The 12085-nt window shown below is 40.9% G+C and overlaps 1 protein-coding gene across 1 annotated transcript in view; it reads right to left on the bottom strand.

The window, feature by feature from the left end:
• The window catches only part of SOHLH2 (spermatogenesis and oogenesis specific basic helix-loop-helix 2), a 71574-nt gene that overhangs the window by 53040 nt on the left and 6449 nt on the right, over window positions 1-12085 (bottom strand). Inside the window, exon 2 of the mRNA XM_049853280.1 lies at window positions 9151-9365. Within this exon, the coding sequence (XP_049709237.1) occupies window positions 9151-9365 (215 nt within the window). The remainder of the gene's footprint in view (window positions 1-9150; window positions 9366-12085) is intronic.

Consider the following 12085-nt stretch of genomic DNA (forward strand, 5'->3'; position numbering starts at 1 on the left):
CTATTCGCTAGAATTTTGTTGAGAATTTTTGCATCTACATTCATGAGGGATATAGGTCTGTAATTTTCTTTTTTTGTGATGTCTTTACCTGGTTTTGGTATCAGGGAGATGGTGGCTTCATAGAATGAGGTAGGCAGTATTCCGTCATTTTCTATGCTTTGTAATACCTTTAGTAGTAGTGGTGTTAACTCTTCTCTGAAAGTTTGGTAGAACTCTGCAGTGAAGCCATCCGGGCCAGGGCTTTTTTTTACTGGGAGTTTTTTGATTACCGTTCCAATCTCTTTTTTTGTTATGGGTCTATTTAGTTGTTCTACTTCTGATTGTGTTAGTTTAGGTAGGTAGTGTTTTTCCAAGAATTCATCCATTTCTTCTAGGTTTGCAAATTTGTTAGAGTACAATTTTTCATAGTAATCTGATATGATTCTTTTAATTTCAGTTGGGTCTGTTGTGATGTGGCCCATCTCGTTTCTTATTTGGGTTATTTGTTTCCTTTCCTGTATTTCTTTAGTCAGTCTGGCCAATGGTTTATCAATTTTGTTAATTTTTTCAAAGAACCAGCTTTTGGCTTTGTTAATTCTTTCAATTGTTTTTCTGTTCTGTAATTCATTTAGTTCAGCTCTAATTTTTATTATTTGTTTCCTTCTGGTGCCTGATGGGTTCTTTTGTTGCTCACTTTCTATTTGTTCAAGTTGTAGGGACAGTTCTCTGATTTTGGCTCTTTCTTCTTCTTGTATGTGTGCATTTATCGATATAAATTGGCCTCTGAGGACTGCCTTTGCTGTGTCCCAAAAGGTTTTGGTATGATGTGTTTCCATTCTTGTTTGATTCTAGAATTTTTAATTCCACCTCTGATTTCTTTGATTATCCAGTGTTTTTTAACCAGGGTGTTATTCAGTTTCCACGTAATTGATTTTTTTTTTTTTTCCTTACTCTTCCTGTTGTCAATTTCTACTTTGATGGCATTGTGGGTCAGAAAAGATACTCTGTATTATCTCAGTGCTTTGGATTTTGTTGAGGGTTGCTCTGTGACCTAGGATGTGGCCTATTCTGGAGAACGTTCCATGTGCATTGGAAAAGAATGCGTACTTTGCAGCTGTTAGGTGGAATGTTCTATTTATGTCTATGAGGTCAAGTTGGCTGATTGTGCTCTTTAGCTCTTCTGTATCTTTGTTGAGTTTCTTTCTAGATGTTCTATCCTTTATTGAGAGTGGTGCATTGAAGTCCCCTACTACTATTGTGGAACTGTCAATTTCTGTTTTTAGTGCTGGTAGAATGTGTTTTATGTATTTTGAAGCCCTTCATTGGGTGCACAGATGTTTATTATGATTAAGTCTTCATGATGGATTGTCCCTTTAATTATTATATAGTGCCCTTCTTTGCCTTTTATGGTGGATTGTGTTTTAAAGTCGATTCTGAGATTAGTATTGCCACTTGCTTTTTTCTTTGGTAGTTATTTGCTTTATGTATTTTTTTCCATCCTTTGATTTTTAATAAGTTCACATCTTTGTTTGTAAGATGTGTCTCTTGTAGACAGCATATTGATGGATCCTATTTTTTTTAATCCATTCTGTCACTCTGTGTCTCTTTATGGGTGCATTTAGGCCATTTATATTCAGTATAATTATTGCTAGCTATGAGTTTATTGATGTCAATCTGTAGTGCTTTTTTTGTGGCGCTAACATTTCCTTTGTTCCTCTTACTTTCCTGTGCTGAGTTCCTTTTGTTTGTGGATTTCTTTTGTTTCTGTAGATTTTATTTTAATTGAGGCTTTATGTTTTTCTTATTTATTTTGATCAGTAGGTTTGTTAACTTTCTTTTTGGTTAGCTTCTAATTTACGCTTATCTTCCTAGGTTTGAACCAGTCTATTATTACTTGGTATCACCTTGCCTTCCTCTCCATTAGAAACATCTATACCTGCATCGTTTATTGCCATTTTATTGTTCTGACATTGTTCTCATTTACAGATTAACCTCTCTGGTTCCCTGTCACCATTCTTTTGGTTTCAGATAGTCCTTTAGAGTTCATTTCCTACGGTGGTATGTGGCTGGTACAATCTTGCATCCTAGATTCAGGCTGTGGTCTGATGTCATTTGTTCTCAGCCTGAAGGACTCCCTTTAATAATTCTTGTAGGTTTGGTTTTTACATATTCCCTTAATTTCTGTTTATCTGGAAATGTCCTAATTTTCCTATCATATCTGAACAAAAGTTTTACAGGATATATTATTCATGGTTGGCAGTTTTTTTTTATTTCAAGGTTTTATATATGTCATCCCATTGCCTTCTTGACTGCATGTATTCTGAAAGTCAGCAGTTTGAACCCATAAGCCGCTCTTCAGCAGAAAGCTGTGGCAGTCTGCTGCTGTAAAGATTACTGCCTTAGAAACCCCATGGGGCAGTTCTACTCTGGCCTGCTGGGTCACTGTGAGTCAGAATCAATTTGATGGCAGTGGGTATTAAGAATGTTAGCCTATAATTGAGACGTGTTAGTCTTTGAGAATATCAGTCTTTAAGATACCAGTAATTTCATAGATGATAAAAATTGTTCAACAATTAACATCTACCTTATAGCATAGTTCTTCTGTAAGAATAAATTTAGGGATTTTTTTTTTTAAGGAGACTGCTTTCATTTTATCCTAAAATAAGGCTAATACTACATCTAATGCTAAAAAAAACAAACCTATTGCCACCGAGTTGATTCTGGCTCATAACGACCCTATAGGACAGACTAGAACTGCCTCACGGGGTTTCCAGGGCTGTAAATCTTATGGAAGCAGATTTGTACATTAATTCTTACACAGATAAAAATCTGTGTGGCATGTACATATATAGATTTGTGATCAAGTGCTCTAATAATGAACAAAATATGGACATGTTTATAGAAAGTGTAATAGTTAATGTCATGTGTAAACTTGGCTAGGCTGTGATTCTCTGTAGTTTAGCAGATGCTGGACTGCTTGTTCCTCCATGACATAATGTAATCACCTTCCACAATATGATCATCCACTCACTTGAAAAGGGGGTGTGGCCTGCCTCTAGTGTTTAAATGGATATTCTGGCAGAGCTCTCTCTTTCTTGATCTCGCACTCTTGTAGTCGCCTGACCTTCGGTTCCTGGGATATAAGCCTGCGGAAGTCTCCAGCCTACCTCCTGACCTGAAGATTTTGGGTTCACCAGATCCTGCAACCCCATGAGCCATCACAGGTCTCCTGCCTGCTGCCTGACCCATGGATTTGGGACTTGCCAGTCCCCACAACTGCGTGACCCATTTCACTGAAGTAAGTTTCTCTGTATATATTTATACATGCTTCATTGGTTTTGCTCCTCTAGAGAACCCAGGCTAAGACAGTAAGCCCCTCATTCACTGAGGGACCATATAATGCCCAGAGAGAGATAGGTAATGCAAACAGTTTATATTTTCCTAGAGCTATCTGGATTTTGAGATATTACAAAAACAGGAGCAAAGACCTCTAAGGAGAAAAAAACTCAGATACCGCAGAAGAAAAGATAACTGAGACTCTTCACTTTGGTTTAGTCATTAAATTTTAGTCAAATTCAAAAAACAAAGTGCTTTAGGAAAGATAAAGGTTTAAACTTCTTATAAATGGGGCAATGTCTTTATAGGACTTATAACTCCAAGAGAAAACAAAGGTTGAAAAGTAAAACTTTCCTTCATAACAGGTTAAATAATTGATGTATGACAAACTCATGATCTATCCTTAAGTACAATTCCGTCAGTGATAGGATAATATCCATACGCCTACAAGAAAAACCAGTTAATACAAGTATTATTCAAATTTATGCACCAACCACTAGGGCCAAAGATGAATAGAAGATTTTTATCAGCTGCTGCAGTCTGAAATTGATGGAACATGCAATCAAGATGCATTGATAATTACTGGCGATTGGAATGCAAAAGTTGGAAACAAAGAAGAAGGATCAGTAGTTGGAAAATACGGCCTTGGTGACAGAAACAATCTCGGAGATCGAATGATAGAATTTTGCAAGACCAACGACTTCTTCATTGCAAATACCTTCTTTCACCAACATAAACAGCAACATGGACCTTACCAGATGGAACACACAGAAATCAAATCAACTACATCTGTGGAAAGAGACGATGGAAAAGCTCAATATCATCAGTCAGAACAAGGCCAGGGGCTGACTCTGGAACGGACCATCCATTGCTCATATGCAAGTTCAAGCTGAAACTGAAGAAAATCAGAGCAAGTCCATGAGACCTAAATTTGAACTTGAGTATATCCCACCTGAATTTAGAGACCATCTGAAGAATAGATTTGACGCACTGAACACTAGTGACTGCAGACCAGATGAGTTGTGGAATGATATCAAGGACATCATCCATGAAGAAAGCAAGAGGTCACTGAAAAGACAGGAAAGAAAGAAAAGACCAAGATGGATGTCAGAGGAGACTCTGAAACTTGCTCTTGAGCATCGAGCAGCTAAAGCAAAAGGAAGAGTTGATGAAGTAAAGGAACTGAACAGAAGATTTCAAAGGGCCTCTCGAGAAGACAAAGTAAAGTATTATAATGACGTGTGCAAAGAGCTGGAGATGGAAAACCAAAAGGGAAGAACACACTCGCCGTTTCTCAAGCTGAAAGAACTGAAGAAAAAATTGAAGCCTCGAGTTGCAATAGTGAAAGATTCCATGGGGAAAATATTAAATGATGCAGGAAGCACTAAAAGAAGATGGAAGGAACACACAGAATCATTATACCAAAAAGAATTAGTCGATATTCAACCATTTCGAGAGGTGGCATATGATCAGGAACCTATGGTACTGAAGGAAGAAGTCCAAGCTGCTCTGAAGGCATTGGAGAAAAACAAGGCTCCAGGAAGTCATGGAATATCAATTGAGACGTTTCAACAAACAGATGCAGCGCTGGAGGTGCTCACTCATCTATGCCAAGAAATATGGAAGACAGCTTCCTGGCCAACTGACTTGAAGAGATCCATATTTATGCCTAATTTCCATTTCTATGGAAATTCTAGAACAATATCATTAATATCACACACAAGCAAAATTTTGCTGAAGATCATTCAAAAATGGCTACAGCAGTATATCGACAGGGAACTGCCAGAAATTCAGGCCGGTTTCAGAAGAGGACGTGGAACCAGGGATATCATTGCTGATGTCAGATGGATCCTGGCTGAAAGCAGAGAATACCAGAAGGATGTTTACCTCTGTTTTATTGACAATGCAAAAGCATTCGACTGTGTGGATCATTACAAACTATGGATAACACTGCAAAGAATGGGAATTCCAGAACACTTAATTGTGCTCATGAGGAACCTTTACATAGATTAAGAGCCAGTTGTTCCTACAGAACAAGGGGGTACTGATTGGTTTAAAGTCAGGAAAGGTGTTCGTTGTTCACCCACACAGTGCTCTTTCTTCTACACAGTACTCATTCTTCATCCACGCGGTGTTCACTCTTCATCCACGCGGTGTTCACTCTTCATCCACGCGGTGTTCACTCTTCATCCACGCGGTGTTCACTCTTCATCCACGCGGTGTTCACTCTTCATCCACGCGGTGTTCACTCTTCATCCACGCGGTGTTCACTCTTCATCCACGCGGTGTTCACTCTTCATCCACGCGGTGTTCACTCTTCATCCACGCGGTGTTCACTCTTCATCCACGCGGTGTTCACTCTTCATCCACGCGGTGTTCACTCTTCATCCACGCGGTGTTCACTCTTCATCCACGCGGTGTTCACTCTTCATCCACGCGGTGTTCACTCTTCATCCACGCGGTGTTCACTCTTCATCCACGCGGTGTTCACTCTTCATCCACGCGGTGTTCACTCTTCATCCACGCGGTGTTCACTCTTCATCCACGCGGTGTTCACTCTTCATCCACGCGGTGTTCACTCTTCATCCACGCGGTGTTCACTCTTCATCCACGCGGTGTTCACTCTTCATCCACGCGGTGTTCACTCTTCATCCACGCGGTGTTCACTCTTCATCCACGCGGTGTTCACTCTTCATCCACGCGGTGTTCACTCTTCATCCACAGGGTGTTCACTCTTCATCCACGCGGTGTTCATTCTTCATCCACGTGGTGTTCATTCTTCATCCACGCGGTGTTCATTCTTCATCCACAGGGTGTTCATTCTTCATCCACGCGGTGTTCATTCTTCATCCACGCGGTGTTCATTCTTCATCCACGTGGTGTTCATTCTTCATTCACAGGGTGTTCATTCTTCATCCACGCGGTGTTCATTCTTCATCCACAGGGTGTTCATTTTTCATCCCCGCAGTGGTAATTCTTCATCCACAGGGTACTCATTCTTCATCCACACCGTACTCATTCTTGATCCACAGGGTACTCATTCTTCCTTCCCATGGTGCTCATTCTCCGTCCACACGATACTCATTCTCCATCCACACAGTGTTAATTCTTCATCCACAGGGTACTCATTTATGCCTACAGCCAACGTGGAGGATACCTGCCATGTGCCTGGACTGGGCGCTGAGACTAGCACCCATAAGAGACAAGAAAAACAAATGCAGGTGTATTCCACAAATCATGTTTTTTTTTTTTTCTTTTTTCTGTTCAAACAAATGCTTTTACAACAAAATAACTAGCACATCCACATCTGAACACTTAGCATCTTCATCTCTCTTCTTTTTCCTGCTGGGAAATCTTAAGCTAGGCTATTCAGAGCAATGACTGCCACACTGGGGAGGATCCAGTAGTGAGCGTCACACTGGAAATCCTTCTCTTTACCCTCCTAGGTTTCAGTAACTGTGTACTGGTGGCACAATGGCTAAGTGCTCAGCTCCTAACCAAAAGGTTGACGGTTCAAACCCACCCAGCCATTCCATGGAGAAAAAGATTTGGTGATCTGATCCCGTAAAGATTATAACCTAGATCTGGGGTCTTAAAAGTTAGCAAGTGGCCATCTAAGATGCATCAATTGGTCTCAATGTACCTAGAGCAAAGGAGAATGAAGAACACCAAAGACACAAGGAAAATATGAGCCCAAGAAAAAGAAAGGGCCACGTAAACCAGAGACTCCAGCAGCCCGAGACCGGAAGAACTAGATGGTGCCCTACTACCACCAATGACTGCCCTGACAGGGAACACAACAGAGACTCCCTGATGGAGCAGGAGAAAAGTGGGATGAAGACCTCAAATTCTAATAAAAAAGACTAGACTTAATGGCTGGACTGAGACTGGAGGGACCCCTGGGGTCATGGCCCCCAGACTCTCTGTTAGCCCAAAACTAAAACCATTCTCAAAGCCAATTCTTCAGACAAAGATCAGACTGGACTATAAGATATAATGATACCGGTGAGGAGTGTGGTTCTTAGTGCAAGTAGACACATGAGACTATGTGGGCAGCTCATGTCCGGAGGTGAGATGAGAAGGCAGAGGGGCACAGGGGCTGGATGAAAGGACACGAGAAATATGGGGTGGAGAAAAGGTGTGTGCTGTCACATCGTAGGGAGAGCAATTAGGGTCACGTAACAATGTGTGTGTAAGTTTTTGCATGAAAAACTGACTTGAATTGTAAACTTCTACTTAAAGCGCAATTAAAAAAAGAGAGAGAAATACTACCAAAAAAAAAAAAAAAAGATTACAGCATAAAAAGCCTTATGGGGCAGTTCTAATCTGTAACATGGGGTCGCTATGGGTCAGAATCGACTCAACAGTACCTAACAATGACAACAGACATAAAATTTTGTTCTTCTTTTTTAAAATAATATTTTATTGTGTTTTCAGGAAGAGTTTACACAGCAAATTAGTTTCCCATTTGACAAATTCTACGTAAATTATTCAGTGACATTAGTTAACATTTTTCACAATGGGTCAACATTCTCTTTAATTGCTTTCTTATTGTTCCATTTCTAGTGCTCTAGTTTCCCTGCCCCCTTATCTTCTCATCTTTGCCTTAGAGTAATTGTGACCTTTTGGTCTCATATAGATGGGTTTTTAATGGAGCACCGTACTCACGGGTAATAGCCTTTATTTTGTATATGCTAATCTCTTATGGTGACCTCAGGGGGTTGTTTTGGTTCAGGGCCTAAAGAGTATCTCAGAGTGATAGTCTCAGGGAGTCCTCCAGTCTCAACCAGTCCAGTGGGTCTGTTTTTTTATTTGTTTTTTCAAATTTGAGGTTCCGTTCCACAGTTTTCTCCCATTCTATCTGGGTCCATCTATTGTGGCCCTGATTAGAATGGTTGATAGTGGTAGTCGGGCACCATCTAGTTCTTCTGGTCTCGGGATGAGGTCATGGTACATGTAAACTATCTGTCCTGTAAAGTAGTTTCTTCTCTGAGTCTTTGTTTCCTTCTTTCTCTCTTGCTCCGGATGAGTAGAGACCAATAGTTGTATCTTAGATGGCCCCTTACAAGCTTTTAAGACCCCAGATGCTACTCACCAAATTAGGATGTAAAACATAAACTTAATGAACTATATTATGTCAACTGACCAAGATGTCCCATGATACTATGATCGTAATCCTTTAAACGCAGAAAACAAATCCCACAAGGTGTTTGGTTATGCCTAAGAAGTATTCATAACTGTGCCCGCTATGTGCTTCATTACCTATATGAATATATGTGCAGTCACATACATGTATATATGTATATGCATGTACACACCTAGACGTATACATATTTACTCACATATACATACCTACACACATACGTGCCTACATACATACATATATACCTGCATATATTTTTTAGTTGTCGTCGCTACTGTTTCAAAATTATATATTACCAACAGATCCTTTTTTTCTTGTTTACTTCTTAGTGACATCGTTCAGCTTTGTCATACTGCGCACACTTCACCCTCATTCAGTGTTACCTTTCCCATCACCAAAAATAACAAATGCCTACTATTTAGACAGTGAATTCCCCTCTCCCCAAACACCCACCCCAGGAAACCACTAAAAACACTACTTTCTGTACTCCCTATTACTTTTAAGCTAAAATGATAATTCTTACAGTAACACGCCAAACTGATGATAAAAACAACATGTTGATTCTGCCCATGAAAAATATTTCTCGTTTAAAAATTAAAGTAGAAATAGTGTTATCTTTTTAAGAGTTTTTATAAAATTAGGTATTAATAAATCTATTTTAAAGATGTAGAGTCAAAGCTCTTGAAGTTTACCTAATCAACTTCACAGCTTCCAGCTCCTCAGTAATTGGTAAAGATGTCATCTTTAGAAAAACCATGTTGAATGTGCACTCATCCAGAAACGCTGCCACTTTCTTCACATCACTCACGGTGACAGTGACTTCTGCTGTACTTGAAAATAATTTCTGTACAGTGTCAGCCAGGTTCACAATGGTGACATCTCCGACTAATAAGAGGTCTATTTTTACCTGAAAGAGAAGGAAGAAAAACACAACCACCACATAAGTAACACCAGGCAGAGAGAAAATCTCGTGTACAGAAGGACAAAAGGATCAAAGGCTACAAACAGCACAACAACCATCTACGCTGCTATTCTGAGCTTCTCGGCAGCAGGAACCATGCACGTCACAGCCTCAGAACCCAAGGGTCCCAAGGTCATGCCATTTTACTGTGGTTTCCCTGCAAGTGTCTCTAGTCCTATTAAGAGCAGACAGGGTTCTAAAGGCCTGGCTTCCCAAATGACCACCTTGTGGGAAAATCCACTCACTGCTGAGAGAACCAAACCTGTGACTCTACGACTCATTTTGGTGAAGCACGTACTCCAGAGAATAGCTGTAGGTGTTGGGTGCCATCCAGTCCATTCCAACTCGTTCTGGTGCAGCACATACTACAGAGAATAGCTGTAGCTGTTGGGTGTTATCCAGTCCATTCCAACTCGTTCTGGTGAAGCACATACTCCAGAGAATAGCTGTAGCTGTTGGGTGTTATCCAGTCCATTCCAACTCGTTCTGGTGAAGCACATACTCCAGAGAATAGCTGTAGCTGTTGGGTGTCATCCAGTCCATTCCAACTCGTTCTGGTGAAGCACATACTCCAGAGAATAGCTGTAGGTGTTGGGTGCCATCCAGTCCATTCCAACTCGTTCTGGTGAAGCACATACTCCAGAGAATAGCTGTAGCTGTTGGGTGCCATCCAGTCCATTCCAACTCGTTCTGGTGAAGCACATACTCCAGAGAATAGCTGTAGCTGTTGGGTGTCATCCAGTCCATTCCAACTCGTTCTTGTGAAGCACATACTCCAGAGGATAGCTGTAGGTGTTGGGTGCCATCCAGTCCATTCTAACTCGTTCTGGTGAAGCACGTACTCCAGAGAATAGCTGTAGCTATTGGGTGTCATCCAGTCCATTCCAACTCGTTCTGGTGAAGCACATACTCCAGAGAATAGCTGTAGCTGTTGGGTGCCATCCAGTCCATTCCAACTCGTTCTGGTGAAGCACGTACTCCAGAGAATAGCTGTAGCTGTTGGGTGCCATCCAGTCCATTCCAACTCGTTCTGGTGAAGCACGTACTCCAGAGAATAGCTGTAGCTGTTGGGTGTCATCCAGTCCATTCCAACTCGTTCTGGTGAAGCACATACTCCAGAGAATAGCTGTAGCTGTTGGGTGCCATCCAGTCCACTCTGACTCACGGCAACCCATGTGACAGAGCAGAACTGCTCCATAGGGTTTTCTAGGCTGTAATCTTTACAAGCGCAAATCATCAGGTCTTTCTCCCACAGAGTGGCTGGTGAGTTTAAACCACCGACCTTGCGGTTAGCAGCTGAGCACTTAACAATTATACAACCAGGGCTCCTTCCAGAAGCCAAAGAAAGACCTAAGTTCCTCAATCCTGAGTAACACTGCCAATTGAGTCTTCTGAATGAAGTATAGATGCTATTCAGATTCTAGTATTAAAGCCCAGAAGGTTCTTTATTCCTATTCGGGGATATTTTCAAGCATATTCAATAAGGAAATGTATACATTATTTCCTTTTTTACCATTTATTTCTCTACAGCTTAGCGGTTTAGTCTCTTTAAATTAAAAAAAAAAAGAACATTTTATTTTTTTTTTTGGTGAAAATGTGCACAACCAAACATGCTCCCACTCAACGATTTCTATACACAATGTTCAGTGACATTGGCTACATTCTTCACAATGAATCCGTTTAACTCATTGCCATGGAGTTGATTCCGACTCATAGTGACCCCGTGTGATAGAGTAGAACTGCCCATAGGGTTTCCTAGGCTGTCATCTTTATGGGAACAGATCACCACAGCTTTCTCCTATGGAGAGGCTGGCAGGTTCAAACCACTGACCTTCAGTTAGCAGCTGGGAGCTTAACCATTCCTGTTACTTGTTTCACTCCCATTAACTAAGTCTCACCGCTTTATCTTTGTTATCTAGTACTGCTATAAAATACCACAAGCGAATGGCTTTAACAAACAGAAATATATTGTCTCACAGTAGGAGGCTAGAAGTCTGAATTCAGGGTGCCAGTGCTAGGGGTAGGTTAGCTTTCTCTCAGCTCTGTAGGAGGGTCCTTTTCATCAGTCTTCCCCTGGTCTAGGAGCTTCTCAGTGCAGGAACCCCGGGTCCAAAGAATGCACTCCACTCCTGGCTTTTCTTGCTTGGTGGTAATAAGGTCCCCCTGTCCTCACTTCTCTGTTTTATATCTCAAAAGAGATTGACTCAAGATATGATCTAATTCTACAGATTGAGTCCTGCCTCATTAAATTAACTGCCTCTAACCCTGCCTCATTAACATCATACAGATTAGGATTTACAACACACAGGATAACTACATCACATCACAAAATGAAGGACAACCACACAATACCAGGAATCATGGCCTAGCCAAGTTAACACACATTTTGGGGGGACACAATTCAATCCATAAAAGGCCCCCAACCTTCTCATCTGTGCTTTAGAGTAACTGCTGTCCACTTTATCTCATGTAGATTATTTTTTAAAAGAGCACAGTATTCAAGGGTAACATTCTTTACTTTTTGAGCTAACCTGCTATTTAGTTAAAAGGTAACTTCAGGGGATAGCTTCACTTCAAGGTTTAAAGAGTATCTCAGGGCAGTAGTCTTGGGAACTCCTCAAGCCTCAGGGGGTCCAATAAATTCTATTTCTTCTCTATGGAAAACG

This window comes from Elephas maximus, chromosome 14, assembly GCF_024166365.1.
Source record: "Elephas maximus indicus isolate mEleMax1 chromosome 14, mEleMax1 primary haplotype, whole genome shotgun sequence".
Lineage (NCBI taxonomy): Eukaryota > Metazoa > Chordata > Mammalia > Proboscidea > Elephantidae > Elephas > Elephas maximus.